Consider the following 23,182-nt stretch of genomic DNA (forward strand, 5'->3'; position numbering starts at 1 on the left):
CTTTTCACATATTACAATAACGAAATACTTCAAACCAATGCAAAGCTTACGAATAAAAATTACTCCTTTTTTTAAAAAAAAGTTATTTAAAAACTAAAAATTGTAGCACTGTTATTATGGCTAATGATATTTCGGTCTTCCTCACGACTACTACCAAAAATGAATACCTGTTATAACCAAGTCAAACACCGAATAATACCTGTTATTCAGAATTTAAATACCGGAATCAGTTTTAAACGGTCCGGTTTTTCTATCGCTAGCCACTGAGCTACCTCGCTCGTCCCTCACCCTGCACGTCTTTGACAGCGTTAACGACGCTACAACCAAATGCGAGATGTAAGGGCTGTTATACTGCAAAGCGGCAGCCTTCGTAACAGGTTCAACGGATTATTAGCCTCGAACTCTCTGCTGCCCTGTGATGGTCAATTATTGCACCCATATTTTTGTATTTCACAACGATACAATATCGAGCGCAGCAAGAACCGTCAGATATTCGACTAAGACGCCGCGAGTGTAAGCGATACTCCAGAGACTGCAAACTACTCACATTAATGTGCTACAGCTCCTATTAAAGTTTCATGAAACGCAAAAGAAAGTAGCATTAAATCCTAATACCACACAAACTTTGTATGTGAACCAATTTCGCAGTAAGAGTTCTCATGCGGTATGTATGAATATAAGCATTGGTGTCTTACGTAAACCTGAAAAGCAAACACAAAATCGCTGCCTTTCAAAAAACATTGACTCTGAATACAGTAAAATATTTTTTTTTTAAATTACCTTATTCTCTGTCGATCGCTGTGTATTATTTCATGACTGGTTTCCGGCATCTTCAGATCATTCCTCGTAGTTACAGGGTAACCCATCTTACTGGAACTATCAGTATACGTACATACAAATTACGCTATGCACACTGCAGAGATATTGTTGCTCTAAGAGTTTACAACAGAAAACGTTATGATATGTAACCAAAGAGCTACTATTGAGCAGAGATGCAAAGATGTTACCACAGTCTAACATAACTGTCGCGTCTCTCGGTCTCATTTTTGTTACCCCAGTGACAGCAGCGTCCCAAGCGGCCGGCAAGTGAAACTTCTGAATAGGATATCGGATGAGTGCGCATACTAACGTTTATATTGATATGTAACATAGTTTTTTGCAATAGGGAATGTACGTGTTGCCATAAAAATCGACAAAACTAAATATTACACCACATTTGTGAACACTTAGTTTCCTGAAGACTCTGGCAGATACGAAAAGGTACATTACAGGACAGTCTGTTCACGATAATGTTATAAAGTAGACATTTATTGAATAATATCGTTTTCCATTAATAACAAAAATCTGCTAATAAACATCAGAAGACCCGATCTTTTACAGAAAAACATCGTGTATCTACCCAACAAATCCATCACAACTGTAGCTTAAGGCAAAAACGCACAGACATGATAACAAATCGTCAAAAGGTATAAAACTCTTTCCCGGCACAGGAGAAATCGATTCCACAATTGTTGCTCAGTCCGAGCCAAATAAGGAAAGAATCTTCGACACATTCATTTTTTAAGCAAAGGCAATTACATTTACAAAAATACTAGTGTATTAGAAAGTCGAGTGAAGGCCGGGCGCAGTGGGCGCAACCGCTACGGTCGCAGGCTCGAATCCTGCCTCAGGCATGGATGTGTGTGATGTCCTTAGGTTGGTTAAGTTTAAGAGGTTCTAAGTTCTAGGGGACTGATGACCTCAGATGTTATGTCCCATAGTTCAGAGCCATTTGAACCATTTTTGTCGAGTGAAGTGTAAGACTGCGCGACTCATTGGACTCCATAAAAAAATTTTGTCTGTGAAAGTGTCTATGATAATAACAACAGACAGTAACAGAATTATATGCTTTTCATGCTTAAAACGTGTTTTTAGCGGAATAAGCTGTAAACACAGATACATTCTAAAGTATTTCTTCATGAATGGGTTGTAGTTTATGTCACTGAATCAATGTGATGCAGCTATTTCTACGTGTATTTCAAGATCATTCATGTCTCTAGGTAACTTACTAACACATGGAAACCAAAAATATAATAAACTATTCCGTTAATTAAGTAGAAATAATTAAAAACGAACATTATCCTTACGACGCTTGTGACACTCTGCTTTCTCACCGCTTGGAGCGCTAGTGTTGCTCCAGCTATTAAACAGCAATGACACTAGCACCAGTGTGTGTCCTGGCTGTGTTTATTAGACTGTGTTTATTAGACTGTGTTTATTAGACTGTGTTTATTAGACTGTGATACTATCTGTGTTATTATTACAACTTAGCACATACTGTCGCGACAATTCCGCTCACTTTTGCTATGCACTGCGACTATAACGCGCCAAAAAATGGTTCAAATGGCTCTGAGCACTATGCGACTTAGCTCCTGAGGTCATCAGTCGCCTAGAACTTAGAACTAATTAAACCTAACTAACCTAAGGACATCACACACATCCATGCCCGAGGCAGGATCCGAACCTGCGACTGTAGCGCCTAGAAACACACGGTCACTCCGGCCGGCGTAACGCGCCAAGCGGACCGTAAGCTGCATTGTTGAACATGTTGATGATCTGTAACACGGCTTTTCCAAAAGGGAGTTAACTTAGTGCAATAAGTTGTACCAATAACAGAAAGAGCACACACAATTTGTCATCCTATAGGTTTCCTAAGCATCACAGGATGTACGAAACAGCACATTAGAGGTCCATTAAGTTAAGATTTTCTTGTAACCTACAGATATTTACTGAAGAATCATGTATCTTTTTAAGAGTAAAAAATAAACAGTACACAGTAGAAGACACGGCGAACAGCTGGAAGGTGCCGTATATCAATAGAACGTGAAGTCCCGTTCATTACACTTGGAAGTAAATCAATTTGTGATTGCATGAAGTAGGAAACAGGTGTTGAATTCAGTATCTACATTATTTAACGTACCAAGTAAGTTGCCATAACCGTAGCTGAAGAGAAAACTACCATGATAATAAAACGACCAAAACAATAAAACTATTTGCCGACTCTATAAAGAAACCATTTCCGTGATTGCTGCTGCATCAGAGCCATAATGTCAAAATTATTCAACACAGTCGTTTGTTGAAGAACAACTTACCACTTTATATTAATTCAGAAACACGAGTGAAGGGCAGCAATGATCGAATCTTTAGATTTCGGGAAAAATTATTGCATGTCGAGTAAAATTCCAATCTTAATAAGTCAGCAACAGATTTATGTGATTCTTAGGAGTGAAACACTGTGTTTATATCTTTTTGCTTTCAGTGGGCCGAGCTGCAGTTACATACAGTTTTTCAAGTATTTCTACAGGAACACATTGTAGCTTATGTTATTTTGTCCATGAGTTTGGGCTCTGTTTACATTCATTAAACGATTATTCAGGTCTCCTGATATTTTCCGAAGGCTTGGGGCGCAAAAATGTAACAATTATTTCGTAAATTAAGTAGAAAAATAATTAAGACAGACATTAATGGTATGGCACATACGACGTTAAGTGATGAACGGCTTTCTTGCCACTAGGCGTGCCATTATGTCTTCACTTGCGAAACGGTTAACATTCAGAGCAGAGAGAATGGTGACGTATATCTTGTGTACCAGTAAACTCTACAGAGGATGTCATTAAGCAGCAACAGAACAAAGCCTGTTACTATATTCTCTCTTCGAAGGACTCTCATTCGACACGCAGTTTCAGTTGTGTCCTTGACAGTGACACCAGCCATGTTAACGAGGCACTTGGGTCAAGACGAAGCGAGAAGGCGGCGTAATTGCGTCCATGGGAAGCCTCGCCTACACAAAGGACCGGTTTACAGGATGCCTGAGTCCTTGAGGCCGAATCGCTTGGGCCTAACGTACGCCAGAAATCTCTATCAAGGATGTAATTACGACTAGAAGCTCATGTATTCGTTTATTCGTATCCTTAACTGGAAGATAAAAACCACTTTTGCTTCTGACAGCCTCGAATAACATCGAAACCAAGTAAAAAATACTATGCATAACTAACCTTTCGTTTCTACAAGCGGGTGAAAAATTCGCTAACTTGCTACCTTGCGAAATGCTTCGAAACAACCAGTTGTTATCAATATCAACTTAAAATACTGCCAAATAGTTTGGTCTGTTCTCAAACATTAGTCTCCTATTTCAGTTTTTCCCAACAAAATACGGCATATTTTAGGATGCGACTTTCAAGATCACTCGTGCGTTGGCGCTTTGTAGATATATCTCTTGTTTCAATAGAAATGGATGGCCGTTTACGTATTACGAGGAGGATCAGTAACCGAAGCTTGTGGACGCCCTTCGTATTTCCATGACAGACAGATGAAATGAGGACTTTTGGTTAAATAATTGAATTTATTGACGTATTTCTGTAACATTCTGCTTAGACAAGAGATAAACTGGTCGTTTATTATAACAAAACATCAGTAAACGAATGGTATTCGTCCGTATATCGAATTTAAATGAACATACGTTGCTCTTTCACAGATGACCATAGCACTAATTAGTAGTTACTGTGAATTTGATTCAAGTCCAGTAAGTCATAACTCTGCATCCAGTAGTAAAGAGTTTCACAAAAGCTTCCATTGTTATACTACCGTCGCACCGAGCGAGGTGGCGCAGTGGCTAGCACGCTGGACTCGCATTCGGGAGGATGACGGTTCAGTCCCATGTCCGGCTATCCTGATTTAGGTTTTCCGTGATTTCCCTAAATCGCTCCATGCAAGTGCCGGGATGGTTCCTTTGAAAGGGCACGGCCGACTTCCTTCCCTATCCTTCCCTAATCCGATGAGACCGATGACCTCGCTGTTTGGTCTCTTCCCCAAAACAACCCAACCCTACCGTCGCAACAAAATGCGTTTCCATTTTGTCGTAACTGTTTTGAGACGACAATGAGGATTGTCTGTTTTTCTGGTGATAGAGAAATTAATTATTTTTAATAATGTTGCAGACTCGTTTTTACTGTTGTTTGAGATGACATGAGTGCATTCTGTCTAAAGATTGTTCACAGACTTCTTTGGGAGTAAAGTGGGCGGATATAGTATCTTTCTACAGCCGTGAGTGTGGGTACAGTATTCATAGGCCAGTAGACTCACACTCTGGATCTTTTATAAAGTCTCGAACACCCACGTATAAAGTAGCTCCAAACGACTGATTACTTCACAAATTATTTAACGTGGTAAATATTTGAATGTAAGCATGTAAGTGAGATAAATTTCTGAATTCTGCTTGAACTTCGTTGGAAGTCGCTAAGTGCTCTCGTATTCAAATTCTGGATGAATATGGTCTGGGTTAGTCGTGACCTACGTTGCCTCAACATATTTCTAACTTTAATACTTCCCTCGCTGTGTTAAACTTTTACTTAAGATTATGCCTCTTAATGAACAGATAATAACAGCACTTTAAATTTTTAAATTTCGTCAATAACTATACGAAGTGTTGAAAATTAAAATTTTTTCGTTCCTGGAAACCGTTAGCTTGGCAACGAGGAACTGGAACATTGCACCACGAACCATGAACCGACTTAGTCGTTCAGTGGTACAGTAGATAATTTGCGTGGTGTCCGCGTCGCGCCAGCATCATAGGAGATAGCTGCAACACACCACAATTAAACTTGATTCGTGTACAGATCTGGAGGGCGAATAAATTTTTGACACACGTCAAAATAATTATTTTTCGTATCTATTCGTGTGTACCTTTTCCTTTGCACGGTAGACTTATGTCCAGCCCGCATCTCGTGGTCGTGCGGTAGCGTTCTCGCTTCCCACGCCCGGGTTCCCGGGTTCGATTCCCGGCGGGGTCAGGGATTTTCTCTGCCTCGTGATGGCTGGGTGTTGTGTGCTGTCCTTAGGTTAGTTAGGTTTAAGTAGTTCTAAGTTCTAGGGGACTTATGACCACAGCAGTTGAGTCCCATAGTGCTCAGAGCCATTTGAACCATTTTTGAACTTATGTCCATTTGTTGTTGCAGGTCGGCTTGCCGTGATCGTGGTGGGAGTCTTCACCTTGGTGCTGGGTATCATCCTGTCCACCATCCCGTGGGCGGACTACATCATCCTGAAGGTGAGGACGCAGCCGCTATTGACTCCAGGCGGAACAAAGCATGCATTTGGCCCGGTCTTAACAGTGAAACACTCGGCTCGCTATAAGATTTTCCCCCATTACGTGCTTCATGTCCACAACAGATTGGTAGCAGTTTATTTGGCCACTTCGTAAGGCTATGTCTTCAGTAATATTAAACAGGAATAGTGTAGGTGGTACTGGCATCTCCTCGAAACATTGATTTTTTACTTTTATATTCGATCGTAAAATTATACGCCGGGGTGCAAAACTTAATTTTCGTATGATTTGTCACTGCCAACTAGCTCTATGAAACTTAGAGCATATATAGAAAGAACTGCTACGGTAGGATAACTGAAAGAAATAGGCAACGATAACAACACAAATGACACTTCTATTCAAAGACAATAATTACTCTAAAGCCACCGCAGTTAATTACGATCACCTTTACATTACATGGGGCGGGACATGGTTCTTAATACGATGTTTAATCAGCATGGATGTCCGCCTCCGGTAGCTGAATGGTCAGCGTGACGGATTGTCAATCCTCTGGGTCGGGGAATGTTGTCCGCCCAGGGACTGGTTGTTGTGCTGTCCTCATCGTCATCCTATTATCATCGACTGCAGGTCGTCGAATTGGCGTCAAATTGAAAGACCGGCGCCCGGCCCTAGCCATACGATTAAATAAATAAATTATCACGGATGGCAGTGCATGATTTGCAACGTCCTCCCATGCTGGCCACAATGCTGGTAAAGAGTTATTGTGATAGGATGTTCAGTTCCTCCATCAGCGCGATTGACAATTGCTTGATGGTCGTTGGGCAAGGGGACATGCTGCATTACGTATCCAACATGTGCTAAATGGTATTTAAGTCCGAGGAGGTGGGGGAACAAGTAGGCCAGTCCATAGGCCAAGTACCCTCTCGTTCCAAGAGCTGCTCCACCTGCGATGTTCGATACAGTCGTGCACTGTCCTCTACAAAAATGAAGTCAGGGCGAAGCGCACCACAGAAATGATACACATAGGGAAATCTTGAAGCTGATCGGAGAGCGTATCGGTTCAAATATTTGGAGGTGAGTACGTCCATGCAGCATAATGCCACCCAACAATATAACATCTGGACCACCAAAGCGATCATTTTCGACAATATTCGTGGTTGCATTACGTGTACTCACCTCTCTCCACATGGGCGTATGTCCAGAACCACTCCTCAGACCGAATCTGCTCTCATCCTAGAAGAGTACGCGACACACTGCTCGTTGCTGTTGGCACCATCGCAAAAGGCACCGTCGCAAACGGCACCGCCGATGAGCGTGTGTCAAGGGAATACAACGTACTGGTCGCGGGCAAAGAGACCACCACCAGGCAGTCGCCGCGCCACTGTGCAGCGCGAGACTGCGTGCCTTGCAACCCTGTTAAATGTGTTTCCAATTTCAGCCATTACTTGACACCGGTCTCTTTTCATCTGTTGCGCAATGTAGCGGTCATCTACTGCTGCAGTTAACCGTGGTCGACCATCTCCTATCCTTCGGTCACAGTGCATGTGGTTCATAACGCTGCCGAGCACCTGAAACAATGCTGTGAGCAGTACCAATATCCACACTCGTCACCATTCATCGATCCTACAGTTTCCCGCCCATTATTACCCGCGTGAAATCATCCAAGCGTTATCGCCGCGACATTTTGTAGCGAAGACCATCACAGTGCACCGTAACTGCTAGCTAATTGACACAAACAGCAAATGGTTCAAATGGCTCTGAGCACTATGGGACTTAACATCTGAGATCATCAGTCCCCTAGACTTAGAACTACGTAAACCTAACTAACCTAAGGACATCACACACATCCATGCCCGAGGCAAGATTCGAACCTGCGACCGTAGCAGCAGCCCGATTCCGGACTGAAGCGCCTAGAAACGCTCGGCCACAGCGGCCGGCGCTTTCGTCACCTCAGTGTATTATGGCAATAAGTTTGTCCAGTGGGTAGCTTTGATTAATGGCCGGTCATCTGTATCTAGTAAAGAAATACAAAATTACCATAGCGTGGTCGGTGACGGTTTTCCAGCTAGATGTGATTCGATAACTGCTAAAGGCCGTGTAGTACAACTCAAAAGAAGTTTTGTAAGACGTCATGTGTACCTTGACGTTTTGGAACTGTTTTAAGGCGCTATTAGCCATGTTAGTCCGCCCCCGGTAGCTGAGTGGTCGTTCGGCGCTAGCGGCCGTGCGAAGCGGAGGTCCGATACTTCCGCCTGTGCGGCGTGTGCGAGTGTTTGTTTACTTGTGGACTTAGTCTGCGCGCGGGCTAGTAACAACGATCATGGCGAACAAGTACAGGAAACTACACTACGATTCAATTTCTGCAAAGACTACGAACGACCAAAGGCTTTAGCAGTGGAACGATTCATTCGAGAGGAAGTCAAGATACCGCCAAACGATATTGTCGGAATTCACCTGTCCATCGTTGGTCCCACAGTGTATGTTAAGATGGTAATTGACGCGGCATGTGAGAGAATTCTACAGGTGACAAAAGCAGGTCTCCGATTTTGCCATAGTGACGGGAATGTCGGCACGGTAACTGTAGAACATGCTGGTCTGGGTGTACGGACAATACGTGTTTTTGAGCTGCCATTTGAGCTCCCGGCTGAAGAAGTTATCGAGGCTTTTAAGCCATACGGCACGGTACATGGTCACACGGCAGAACGCTGGACACAATTCGCCACGTACCCCGTTCTTAACGGAGTGCGACAGATCACTATTGATCTTCAGAAGCATGTACCGTCCTATCTGACAATTGGTGGTTGTCGGGCGGTGGTGATTTACGATGGTCAACCACGTATATGTTCTGGCTGTGGCCAGGAGGGACACCTCAGGTCGAACTGTATGCAACGGCGGATTACGCAACTGCCTTCAGATGTGCGGGAGCCGTCGCCGGCGATGACAGTACTACCGATCACCTATGCCAAAGCCCGCACTGCGTCCGCTGATGACCGAAAGGACACAGCCCCGGTGGAAGATCAAGATGGCGCTCTCCGAAACCTTGTCGCAGACGTCGGGATGACAGAGGATGCTGCTCCATCGAGCATACAATCTACGGCGCCAACATCAGATGAGACCGAACTCCCACCAAGCACACCGATAGTACAAGAAACAGTTCCAGCCACTACGGATGCTGTTCCGTCTGGAACGCACTCTGAGACCGAACTCCCGCCAAGTACAACGATGGGACTCGAAACACTTCCAGTTCCTACGGATGCTTTTCTGTCTGGCAGCCGTGATTCCCTACAATCTGAGGACACGGAAGGAAGATCACGCAAACAGCGTTCCCCGAAAAGGAGGAAACGGCGGGGTCGCACGACATCTCCTCGGGATGGCTCCCCTTGCCCCGACGACGATGTGCCTGTGGACCAAGACGACACAACAGCCTCTATGAAACAGGATGCGGCAATGGGAACTGTTCGATCAGACCCATAGCGGTCTGTCACATTGACGGTACCGGGACGTGGTGATGCTGAAGAGGAATCACAGCCAGTTGGCTCTCCAGACGCAGATGCTGTGGCTATGGACACGAATATATCACAGCCTGAAAAGATGTGGTATGACGATATTGAGGAGGCGCCGGACGTCATACAGAGGCAGCCGGCACTCACTAAGACGGCCTAATAATTGCTGAAGGTGAAGGGAGAGGGGTGAGAGAACGTCTTCTAACTCAGCCCCCAGCGCCGATGCAGGGAGATGTTGTTGCGCCTCGACAGAGTGGGATTCAACGCCATGCGAACCGTATTGCGACATTGAATGTAAATGACGTGCGCTCACCGGCCAAAATACACCTCCTGAAGGAAACGATTTGGGCATCTGATGTGGATATTGCTTTGCTGCAGGAAGTCCACATAGCTGCACTCCCATACATCGTAGGCTACCAATCCTATTCGTCACATGGAGATCACAATGGGATTGGGGTGGCAGCTTACGTGCGAGATGGCTTCCCAGTGGAAAACGTGTGTTATCTTCCGTCTACCAGGGGAATGGCTTTCACGACGTTTGGGACACGCATCATCAATCTTTATGCACCGTCGGGAAATAATCGGCGACGGGAAAGGGCGCGATTTTATGCAGAAGATATTGCTCCACTATTCCATGGACGTTATGAATGTATAATAATTGGTGGAGATTTCAACTGTGTTCTCTGCCAGAAAGACCAATGGCAGCAAGCAAACATCAGCCAGGAGTTGCGAATCGTTGTCAACGACCTTGTACTTAGTGACACGTGGGAATTACGACATGGAGCTGCACCGGGATACACCTATGTGACAAGTCATTCGGCGAGCAGATTAGATCGCATTTATATCTCACGGGCTCAAGCAAATGATGTCCAGGACGCGGAACGCTGGCCATTGGCATTTTCCGATCACAGCGCTTACATCTGTACGGTGCTTCTTCCCCGTAGAGAGGTGTGGAACAGTAAGGCCACGTGTAAACTAAACATTCAACATCTACATGATCCTGAATGCCGTCAACGGATCCTTGAGACATGGACGATGTGCGAGCGAAGGGTTGGAAGGTATACGACGATGCTTGATTGGTGGCTGACTTGTGCTAAACCGGCGCTTCGCCGTATGTTTATCTCATATAGCAGGGAGATGGCAGAATGGCGCCGCCGTACGACCGACTTTTATTTTGCAGCACTGCGCGACCTGGATGATGGTCCGCCGGGACAGGACATCTGGATCGAACGCAAAAGGATAAAAGCTAAACTAGTGGCTCTAGCTCGGAAACATCTTCAGGGAACCATGGTGCGCGCCAGATGTCACGATACGATAAGGCACGAGATTCCTTCCATGCACCACGTCGTGAATGAACGAAAGCACCGACGACGCGTTTTGGTACGGGAATTAATTACTCGCGAAGACCGAAGAGTGATGCGTCAAGCGGACATTGTCTCTGCATTCGTCGACCATTACCAACACATCTATCGGGAAGAAGCAGCCAATGTCGATGACCTCGACCGTATAGCCACGTACGTCTCCTGTACACTGACGGTGGAAGCCGCGGGAACCTTACTGGAAGCCATTAGCTGTGAGGAAGTACATGATGCGATCGCACAAGGTGCATTGAATCGGTCCCCAGGCATTGATGGGCTTCCTGCTGAATTTTATCGAGAATTTCGCAACGAAATGGCACCGCGATGGACGGAAATGTACAACGAGATGTTAAATTCCGATGCGCCTATTCCACCGGCTTTTATGGAAGGCCTCTTGGTGCCAGTACATAAACCGAAACCAGGAATTACGGTCACGCATTATTGCCTCATCACCCTGCTTAATGCCGACTATAAGATCTTTGCACGGTTGCTAGCGTCCCGATGTCGTACGTTAATTCGTAGCGTTCTCTCTCCAGAACAGACGACACCGGGTGGATCGGTGAATGTACAAACAGCTACTGGCGAATGCCGTGATGTGATAGCGCTGGCGGAGGAGTGCCGGCTTAAAGCGGCGATGGTGGCGGTTGATTTTGACAGTGCTTTTGATAAGGTGCGCCACAACTATCTGTATGCTGTACTGGAACAAATGGGATTTCCAGACCGTTTTACTTGTCTCATTAGAAGGTTTTATGGGGGCGCACAATCCTTGGTACAGGTTAATGGGCGTATAGCAGGGCCCATTCAAATTCGACGATCCATTCGCCAGGGCTGCCCTCTTTCGATGCTGCTGTTCGCGATAGCGTTGGAACCATTAATTGGGAGGCTAACCAATTCTCTTTCTGGGAAGGAACTACGGGGCTACACCTTCAAATGTCGTGCCTCCTGCTGCCCGTTCGTTCTGAGGAAGAGGTGAAGACGGTCCTTGAACTGTTGTTGGACCACAGTGTGACGGCGGGTAGTGCAGTGAACATGAACAAATCGGCGGCAATGCCTGTTGGAAGGGGCCTTACGCCGGAAGAAATCAGTCCGTTTCCTTATGTGCAACGATTCCGCTATCTCGGCATAGACTTTACCTCATCTGTGAAACATACTGCGGCAGTTAACTACCAACGTATTTTACAGACAACACGTACCATGGTCCGACAACATCTCCTACGGTGCCTTGATCCTTTGCAGCGAGTATCTGAACACTTATGTGGTTTCTCGAATGGTGATATTTCACAGATCCTGCCCCTACCACTCACGCTCGGACGTCGACTTCAATCAGTACTAGGCTATTTTGTGATGATTGGATCGCCCCTCAAGGTGCGATACGAAACGCTAACGCTCCCTACGGACAAGGGGGGACTCGGACTTACGAATGTTCACTGCCGAGCGACGGCGCTCCTTCTAGCCACGATGTACAAGCAATAGCGTAGCGGGCGTGATTCCCTTACATCCTGCCTACTGGATCTCCTGGTTCCAGCGTCCCTCACACCTCCGGTGGCGGTGGGAAACATTACGCCACATTCTGCGCATGTCTCAACATTTATAGTGGAACTTAGTTATATCAGAGACGAGCTTCCGCGCACGAGATCGCCATGCGCGAAGGATTTTTATGTTTGGCTGCTACGACGGATAAGTCGTAATGTCATTGAACTCAAACACCTTAGGTTGCATTGGCCGAAAATTTGGAGACATGTGCACCAAAAATTCCTTCCTACCTTCGTTCGGGCACTGTGGTTCTCTGTCGCCTGTGGCAAGTTCAACACCAACCAACGGCTCCATGCAATTGGACTAGTGGACACTCCACTATGCCCAAAATGTCACCAAGTGGATGACGACCATCACCGCTTAACTTGTATCGCGGTGGAGGACGTCTGGCTCCTAGGAAGGCAGATGGTGGCTTGCTACCTCCGTGTGACCCCGCAACATATTACACCTGCTTCCTTCTTACATCCGGAGAGTGACTACTTTCCGGCGACTAAATCACAGTCGATCATCTGGGTCAAAGGTTGGACGATCGCGTACCTCTATGGGGATGTTGCCAAGTCGCGACTTGACTTTTGGTATTTCTTGCAGCAAGCCCACAATGAGGTTCATAGATGGTCACACTATCGGAAAACCTTTGCCAACTATCTTCAGGCAGTCTTCCTTGACCCCCCACGCAGTTGGGAAGTGCCGGGTGCAGTCGGTGTGCACATTTGACAGCTGATAATGGCCCTCACGCTTCTCTCACCACTCAGTACGTAATGCACATACTATACGATGAAATGACTACGTGTTCCTTTTAACAGAGTGATCTTTATTGAAAATAAATAAATAAATAAAACAAAACAAAATCCCTGTTCCTTCAAATTTGTGATTTGTTTTAAAATAATTTTCTTTTGTTTTTTTTTTTTTTTTTTGTGTGCAGAGGATGCATTTCATTTAGTGTTTGTGAACTGCCTAATTTTGTAGAAAAAATAAAAAAATAAATAAATAAAGATGGTAGAGCGCTCGCTTAGCATGTGAGGGGTACCGGGATCGATACCCGGCGCCTCCAGGCTACTTTTTTTCCGTCGCTGAACAATCTGTGACAATGAACAACAAAATAATCGTTCGGTGGGACTAGCTAAGAATTGTCTAGAGAACAGACGTGTCGCTAACGCCGGTCCACTAGCAAGTTATATTTTCATACGAAGTAAATTCGTAGGGCTTCGAAGCTGATGGAATTGACACCTCTTTGGCAAGTTGCGTGTTAATGTAAGAAGAAAAAAAAAAAAGTGGTCAGCGTGACGGACTGTCAATCCTAAGGGCCCGGGTTCGATTCCCGGCTGGGTCGGAGATTTTCTCCGCTCAGGGACTGGGTGTTGTGTTGTCCAAATCATCATCATTTCATCCTCACCGACGCGCAGGTCGCCCAAGTGGCGTCCACTCGAAAGACCTGCACCAGGCGAACGGTCTACCCGACGGGAGGCATTTCATTTCATTTTCATTTTTTCAGCCATGTTAGTCAACTTCCTGCCACCACTTTGCTTACGCTGAGAACACTGTCGGATTACGGATCCATCATAGTTCCTTGTCGTTATAATACAGTATCTGATGGGCTAATGCCACTAGTCAAAGCGCTGGAGAATGAATGGGGATTCGTTCCCCACAATTGCAGGCGTGTACTACATTGGATTACGAAAACTCAAGAGTACTTAAATCGACACTTGAGTGTTCGCTGCTTTTGTTGCCATCGAATTCTTTCACTAAAAATATTTGGATCGCGTCCTTCCACTTCCAGTAATAATGCCAGAATTAGAAGTTACACTCCCCACGACTAGAAGAACAACACACCAGGTTTTTTTAGGCTGTTTGAGACTGTTTGGTGCGTGTAGCTGTCGCGCTACACTTCCTCATAAAGAAAGCGTCTGAGGTACTCGTAAGACTTCTATTTTTCTTACTTTAAATGATGGGTAGATTTCGATGTGTTGCCAAAAACAAAGCCATATGACTTTGTCCATTACTGACTCTATACCTCGCTAAATGGTAGACTTGTTAATATATGCTGTTCGCAGAAAAAGTTGGAAATATTACCACCGTCCACTTGGGATAGATAAACCAGAGACTGATACCATCCGTCGCCTTTGATTAATGATGTCATCAAATTACTAAAACTCAACACAACATGATTGCAAAATAGCGACTGTGATAAAACTCGTCCCATGGCACGAAAATGTAAATATATAAAAAATCACGCAAATCGTTGATAATAACTATTGAATCCAACCGGGCAAACGCGGGAACTTCGCGGTCTTGTGCAGTGACACACTAAAATCTAAAACAATATCACGAAGGTAACAAAATTTACAAAACAAACAGAAAATCACTATACGATGGTAGAATCAAAGACACAAAAAATACAACCTTACAGGGAAAACAATGTAATTGGTACGGCAAAATCTTAACTTGATCTATAAACACTGAAGAGCATGCGAATTCAAATACAGAGATATGTAAACAGGCAGAATACGGCGCTGCCGTAGACAACGGCGATGTAAGACAATAAGTGTCTGGCCCAGTTGTTAGATCGGTTACTGCTGCTACAATGGCAGGTTATCAAGATTTAAGTGAGTTTGAACGTGGTATTATAGTCGGCGCACGAGCGATGGGGCATAGCATCTCCGAAGTAGGGATGAAGTGGGAATTTTCCAGTGCGACCACTTCATGAGTGTACCGTGAATATCGGGAATCCGATAAAACATCAAATCTTCGACATCGCTGGGGCCGGAAAAATAACCTGCAGGAACGGAACCAATGACGACTTAAGAGAATCGTTCAGGGTGACATAAGTGCAACCCATCTGCAAAATGCTGCAGACTTCAATACTGGGCCATCAGCAAGTATCAGCGGGCGAACCATTCAACGGAACAGCATCGATATGGGCTTTCAGAGCCGAAGGCCCACTCGTGTACCCTTGATGACTGCACGAAGCAAATCCTTGCGCCTCACCTGAGCCCGTCAACACTAACATTGGATTCTTGATGATTGGAAACAAGTTGTCTGGTCGGACGAGTCTCGTTTCAAATTGTATCAAGCGAATGAACGTGTACGGTAATGGAGACAACCTAACGAATCCATGGACCCTGCATATCAGCAGGGGACTGTTGAAACTGGTGGAGGCTCTGTAATGGTATGGTGTGTGTTCAGTTGGAGTGATATGGGACCCCCGATACGTCTAGATGCGATGCTGGCTGGCGACACCTACGTAATCATCCTGTCTGATCACCTAGATCCATTTGTGCCCATTGTGCATTCCGACGAACTTCGGCAATTTCAGCGGGACAGTTGACAGCCCCACACGTCCAGAATTGCTACACAGTGGCTCCAGGAACACTGTTCTTAGTTAAAACGCCCCAGATATGAACTTTACTGGGCATATATGGGATGCCTTGCAACGTGCTGTTCAGAAGAAATCTCCACACTCCCCCCACCCCCCTCCCTCCCTCGTAATCTTACTGATTTATGCGCAGCCCTAGCCCTGCACGATTGAAGGTATCAGTTCACTCCAGCGCTACGTCAGACATTAGTCGAGTCCATTCCATGTCATGTTGCGACATTTCTGCTTGCTCTCCGAGGCCCTACACTATTAGGCAGGTGTACCAGTTTCTTTGGATCTTCAGTGTAGCTCAAATGAAAATCAGGTACCAATACAGATGGCCAAAAATTGCGAAAATTAACGAATTATGGCATCTAAAATATCACTTAACCTATATAGCTCAATCGAAAATCCTGATGCCAAATATAGACGACCCCAAACTGGTAGCAATAAATATTTTCACGAAATTCTAATAACCAACTTTCTCCTCTGAAGGCGAAAAAATTCTGTTGACGCCCACATAAAAAGGGAGAAATGATCATCGTAACTAGACAAATCAGAGTTCGCTCGGATAGAGTTAGGCGTTCGTTTTTCCCAGGCCCTGTTCGAGACTGGAATGCTTGAAGGTGGTAAGGCGAAACCTCTGCCAGGCACTTAAATGTGATCTGCAGAGTAGTGTTTTAGATTGAGATAGTATGTGTATGTGCTACACAGATAACGGCATGTGTTAAAGACTTCTCAGGACGTTCGACGTATCTATAACAATGTAGAGCCGCGTCAGTATCCGAAGACTGAAAGTTTAATGCGAATGAGCAGCTAATCGCGTGCGTAGAGTCGCACCCATGACAGACAGCTGGATCCACATGTATTATTCTGTGCCAGAGTTGCGGTCAATAAATGCGCTAGCTCTTTCAATGGTTCGCCTCTGGTGAGTCATAATTTTGCACGGCGATGCCTGCTCTAGCAGAGCACTGAGATGACGTTCGCAACACTGTGGACTCTACTTATTGACACTTTCGACCTAACAAAACCCCACACTGCGAAATACTACGCTATTAAAGACACAATCGCCATCTAGGAAAATCGGGGTCAGGATAGCGGCAGCACGAATGGCTTTGCGCCACTTACCGAGAAGCAGGTGCGCCGGTCACACAATCACGTTTCTATCTCCCCCCCCTTTTCCTTCTCTCTCTCTCTCTCTCTCTCTCTCCCCTCCTCCTCCTCCTCCCCCTCCTCCTCCTCCTCCTCCTCCTCCTCCTCCCCCGCCACCCCCTTCAGGTCGCAGACAATTGCAGAGGTACCTGCCGCGTGTTCCGGTAGCTGAACCAGCTGTAAAAAATCTAATACATTACGAATAGTGCCATTGTGAAGTAGTGCACCACAAAACTATAGAAAACAGTGGAATACTGTAAGAGACACTGATACACAAATGATCGACTTACAAAGCATAGCGATATTAAACTGAGAGATGAGATTTGTTCATTTGTGTCCAAGCAAGTAGTAGGCTTCATTTCATTGGCAGAATACTGGGCAACTGCAACATGACAACGAAATAGGTTGGATATAAAAAGCTACAAGCCTTAGACCACGATACATTTAGCGTGTATGTACGACAACTTCTGTATGCAAGCTACGAGGAGGCAGAGAAAATGAAGAGCAGCTCATGAGTTTCAAAATAAATAATTATTTATATAAAAATGTGTACTATAACGTTTTCAAATCATACTAAAAAGTATGTCACATACAGACTACTAACCCATACAGACAATTATTAAAATATTTGATTGCAAGCATTTAATACCTATGAAAATAATGGTAAAATTTAAAATGAAAGATGTGGGTGCACGCCAGCAGATAATATGAGGAGGAGAACTATTCATGCAATAATTGTGTAATGCTCGCACCTGACGTTTTTCATTTTAAATTTCATAAGTAATTTCACAGATATTAAAAATTCACAATCACATATTTTCATATTTTCTAGTTTCATGTAAGACATGTTACATTAAAAATTCCTCTTTTAAATTATATCCTGATTTTTTTATGGTGTGTGTGTGTGTGTGTGTGTGTGTGTGTGTGTGTGTGATTTATCAAAGAATTTTAAATATTTTGATGAGAATTTGTTATTTAGAAAAATATATATTTATAGATACTACTAGCTTTTTACCCAAGGCGTCACCTGTGTACACAAATGTATGCCCCCTCTTTCAGTCTCTACCCCTCTTCTTCCCCTCTCTTTCTCTTAGCTGTGCCCATTTGGCCGCATTACACATGGACACATTCATATACCGCCCTCACACCAGTTCTGCACAATAGCGAGATGTCAGGCTTCACCAACCTCTTTCAACTCGTACCTCTATCCCTACCGAACAGAAGGATAGGAAAGCGAACTAAAATTGCATTGTTACCCAGTTCGGATCTGTGTTTAAAATTTCAATTCTGCAGCTCATCGGGAAGATAGTTTAAAATATATTGCACAAATCGTGCTCAATACAGACAGACAATAAAGCGACCAAAGAAAAACGTGTTAAAGTAAGTTAGTGAGGGTGTTGCCTCTGAAAAGCACAGGACCAACGGAAGATTGCGCGAAAATAAATATAAACAGACTGGTCAGTTAAATGGCAGCGAGACTATCTTAACACTGTGATTTCTCAAATAAGCCAGCGTGCGCCACTATTCATCGCTGAGCTGACGCACGATACGCCCTTTGATGCTCTTGTTTTTCCAAAGCCCACATTAAAACTGGGTGCTAAAGACTCTGTTCCATAGAGTTCTAACACTTCCTCTTAAGAAGCACCTCACTGAAGAATTAAAATACCTACGGATACAGTTCTCAAGGAATTGCTAATGAGGTCGTCAGATTGAGTGGATGTTTAACACAAATATAGAACACCCGATAAACAGCTTGAAACTAAGACGGATAAAGAGAAATGCTGGTCCAGCATCTGCAAAGATCGGTCGACTATTGCGGAAACTTGGTATCCAATGTATTTGCCTCCCGCCGATGTCATCTTTGTAACATTAAAGAGAATCTAGACCTCAGAAAGATGGGTGTGTATCGCCGTGCAAATGTGGCATATCGTACGTTCGGCAGACTATTAGAGAAGTCTGGGAGAGATGCAAACAACATCGACAAAACCGGCTAAAAAAAGCAAATCAGCTCTCTAGGCAAAATCTCTAATATAATCATGAAATAAAATATGGTGACGTCGAGTCTATCGAATTAAAGATGTCAGAAAACCTACTAAACAAAGGCGGAGGTTTCAATTTAACCAAGTATTTGGGTCTGGAATTCAGTTTGTTAAGATTTCCCAGGTCATTACGCCCACTATAGCCGGGAAACGCTGAGTAATAATTGTGCGAGCTCTGGAAAACAAAAGAGGATCGAAGGGATCTATACACTGTTGGCATGTTAGATGTTTAGTCTGTAGTCAGTTGTCAAGAACGTTATATATGTTTGCTTACGGATGGTGATTACTAAACTGATGGATCAGTTGCTGTTGGTGAGTCTGCTACGAGTAAAACAAGAATTTACGAGTAGTGTAAGCGTTCCCGAGATGGCTTTGAAGGAGCTGAAAATGGCGGACGTTCAGGACGCCCCAGCACATCCACAACGAATGAAAACATGGAAGAAGTGAAAGAAATGATTACGAACGATCGTCGAATCACAATCAGAGAAGTTTATGGTGATAGCGTATCGATTGGCTCATGCCATGAAATCTTTTCGGATGTTGTAGTATAAACGTGTGGCAGCAAAACTTGCGCTATGGGTGTTGAATTTCGAGAAAAAACAGCGACCAATGTAAGTTACCCAGGAGTTGCTAAATGAAGTCTACAACGAGGCAAAACTACAGAAACGTGTCATAACAGGTGACGAAACATGGCTGTACGCGTATGGCGACGAAACTACGGCTCAGTGGTCTCACTGGAGGCAGGCTGTATAGACAAGATCGAAAAAGGTTCGGCAAGTGCGGTCGGGTGTGAAGGTTCTGCTCACTGCTTTCTTCGATTTTAATGCGCAGTTCATAAAGAGTGCTTGCAAAAATCCAAATGGTCAATAAGGTTCAAATGGCTCTGAGCACTATGGGACTTAACATCTATGGTCATCAGTCCCCTAGAACTTAGAACTACTTAAACCTAACTAACCTAAGGACATCACACAACACCCAGTCATCACGAGGCAGAGAAAATCCCTGACCCCGCCGGGAATCGAACCCAGTGACCCGGGCGCGGGAAGCGAGAACGGGTCAATAAGGAGTACTACCTAAAAGATAATCAAAATTTGCGTAAAATTCATGCGAAAGAGACGCCCGGATCTGTTATGAAACAATCTGTTATGAAACAATCACGATAATGTACCGGCTCACATCTCATTGCATGTTCGTGAATTTTTGACGAACAACAACATTAATGATGCCTCAGCCTTCATATTCGCCAGATATAGCTCCGTGTAACTTTTTTCTGTTTCTAAAAATAAAGAGAATCTTAGAGACACCGTTTCATAAGCTTAGATTACAAGTGCATAGCTGAAAGAACTAAGTACTATCCCAAAGACAGAGCTTCAGAAGTATTTGGTGGATTAGAAGAAACACTGGCAAAAGTGCATAGTATCTATTGGTAACTGCAGTGAAGGAGATAACATGAATGAAGACGAATAAATAAATTTCTTTCCAAAAAAAAAGAAGATTCCTCGAACACACCTCATACACACCATTTAACTGCCATGACTGACTTCAGCATTGGAGGGTCACATGATCTCCTGGTACAACTTCTACACGGACTACATAGCTGCAAAGTGAAAAGTGTGCTTTTTTTTTTTAAAGGGGTGACTGTATTTTAATAAAATTAGCTTAATTCCGTATGGTTTTTTTTCCAAACTACACTACTGGCCATTGAAATTGCTACACCACGAAGACGACGTGCTACAGACGCGAAATTTAACCGACAGGAAGAAGATGATGTGATATGCAAATGATTAGCTTTTCAGAGCATTCACACAAGGTTGGCGCCGGTGGTGACACCTACAGCGTGCTGACATGAGGAAAGTTTCCAACCGATTTCTCATACAGAAACAGCAGTTGACCGGCGTTGCCTGGTGAAACGTTGTTGTGATGCCTCGTGTAAGGTGGAGAAATGCGTACCATCACGTTTCCGACTTTGATAAAGTTCGGATTGTAGCCTATTGCGATTGCGGTTTATCGTATCGTGACATTGCTGCTCGCGTTGGTCGAGATCCAATGACTGTTAGCAGAATATGGAATCTGTGGGTTCAGGAGGGTAATACGGAACGCCGTGCTGGATCCCAACGGCCTCGTATCACCAGCAGTCGAGATGACAGGAATCTTATCCGCTTGGCTGTAATGGATCGTGCAGCCACGTCTCGATCCCTGAGTCAACAGATTGGGACGTTTGCAAAACAACAACCATCTGCACGAACAGTTCGACGACGTTTGCAGCAGCATGGACTACCAGCTCGGAGACCATGGCTGCGGTTACCCTTGATGCTGCATCACAGACAGGAGCACCTGCGTTGGCGTACTCAACGACGAACCTGGATGCAAGAATGGCAAAACGTCATTTTTTCGGATGAATCCAGGTTCTGTTTACAGCATCATGATGGTCGCATCCGTGATGGCGACATCGCGGTGAACGCACATTGGAAGCGTGTATTCGTCATCGCCATACTGGCGTATCACCCGGCGTGATGGTATGGGGTGCCATTGGTTACACGTCTCGGTCACCTCTTGTTCGCAGTAACGGCACTTTGAACAGTGGAGGTTACTACCCGTGGCTCTACCCTTCATTCGATTCCTGCGAAACCCTACATTTCAGAAGAATAAAGCACGACGGCATGTTGCAGGTCCTGTACGGGCCTGCCCTGGTCAACACATTCTCCAGATCTCTCACCAACTGAAAACGTCTGGTCAATGTTGGCCGAGCAACTGCTTCGTCACAATACGCCGGCCACTACTCTTGATGAACTGTGGTATCGTGTTGAAGCTGCATGGGCAGCTGTACCTGTACACGCCATCCAAGCTCTTTTTGACTCAATGCCCAGACGTATCAAGGCCGTTATTATGGCCAGAAGTGGTTGTTCTGTTGTTCTGGGTATTGATTTCTCAGGATCTATGCACCCAAATTGCGTGAAAATGTAATCAAATGGTTCAAATGGCTCTGAGCACTATGGGACTTAACTTCTGAGGTCATCAGTCCCCTAGAAACCAAACTAACCTAAGAACATCAGACATATCCATGCCCGAGGCGGGATTCGAACCTGCGACCGTTGCGGTCACGCGGTTCCAGGCTTTAGCGCCTAGAACCGCTAGGCCACCCCGGCCGGCAAATGTAATCACATGTCAGTTCTAGTATAATATTTTTGTCCAGTGAATACCCGCTTATCATCTGCATTTCTTCTTGGTGTAGCAATTTTAGTGGCCAGTAGTGTACATTCAGAATAACTGCTTAGAGAGTTTCCAATACAACGGTTGTCGTCTTTTCGAACGGAAACCAACCTAAAAAGTAAGGCAAGTCAGTTTCAGAAACGCGTCGCTTTCCGCCTGTGACGGCCAGCACTCAACGCAGGCTGGATGCGACGGCTTCCCCGCCGTGCAGTGACTGCAGTCGAGTGACGGCCAGCTGCTTAGTGGACACGCTGGAGTGAAACCGCCGAAATTACTGTAATGGAGAAGATCCTTCCCCTACCAGGGACGGCAGCAGTTCAGCATCTGCCAGGACATGTCCGTCTGGTGTTTCGTGCGACAGGCAACGAATCTTTCAGCTGTCTCCGCCATTTGAGAAAATTGTATCCATTGTGCTGCCGACGCCGTGATTAGCGTTTTTGGGAAACAGTACTTTCCAGTCTCCTGAGTTTTGACCTTCAAAACGTTAACTGCAAGTTCACTTACAAGCACTTCATAGCAATTTCTTCACCGCTGAGGTAAATAATAATAATAAGAAGCCATTGACCCTCGATTGAGGTTTCTATATATTATGTCTGGCATGAAACCAAGGAACATGAAATGTTACAGAAAGTACAGGACTAAATTATATGAACTGTAGACGATTGTAATAATAATAATGTCGTGTGACTAGGGCCTCCCGTCGGTTAGACCGTTCGCCGGATGCAAGTCTTTCGATTTGACGCCACTTCGGCGACTTCCTCGTCGATGGGGATGAAATGATAATGATTAGGACAACAAAACACCCAGTCCCTGAGCGGAGAAAATGGCCGACCCAGCCGGGAATCGAAACAGGGCCCTTAGGATTAACATTCTGTCGCGCTGACCACTCAGCTACGGGGGCGGGGGGGGGGGGGGGGGAGGGGGGGGCGGACGACGATTGTAATGCAAGCAAC

General features: G+C 44.9%; 1 protein-coding gene across 1 annotated transcript in view; it reads left to right on the forward strand.

Annotated features, from left to right (window-relative positions):
- LOC126419238 (scavenger receptor class B member 1) overlaps positions 1-23,182 on the forward strand; it is a 417,921-nt gene that overhangs the window by 327,696 nt on the left and 67,043 nt on the right. Inside the window, exon 3 of the mRNA XM_050086384.1 lies at positions 5,994-6,085. Within this exon, the coding sequence (XP_049942341.1) occupies positions 5,994-6,085 (92 nt within the window). The remainder of the gene's footprint in view (positions 1-5,993; positions 6,086-23,182) is intronic.

This window comes from Schistocerca serialis, chromosome 9 (assembly GCF_023864345.2).
Source record: "Schistocerca serialis cubense isolate TAMUIC-IGC-003099 chromosome 9, iqSchSeri2.2, whole genome shotgun sequence".
NCBI lineage: Eukaryota > Metazoa > Arthropoda > Insecta > Orthoptera > Acrididae > Schistocerca > Schistocerca serialis.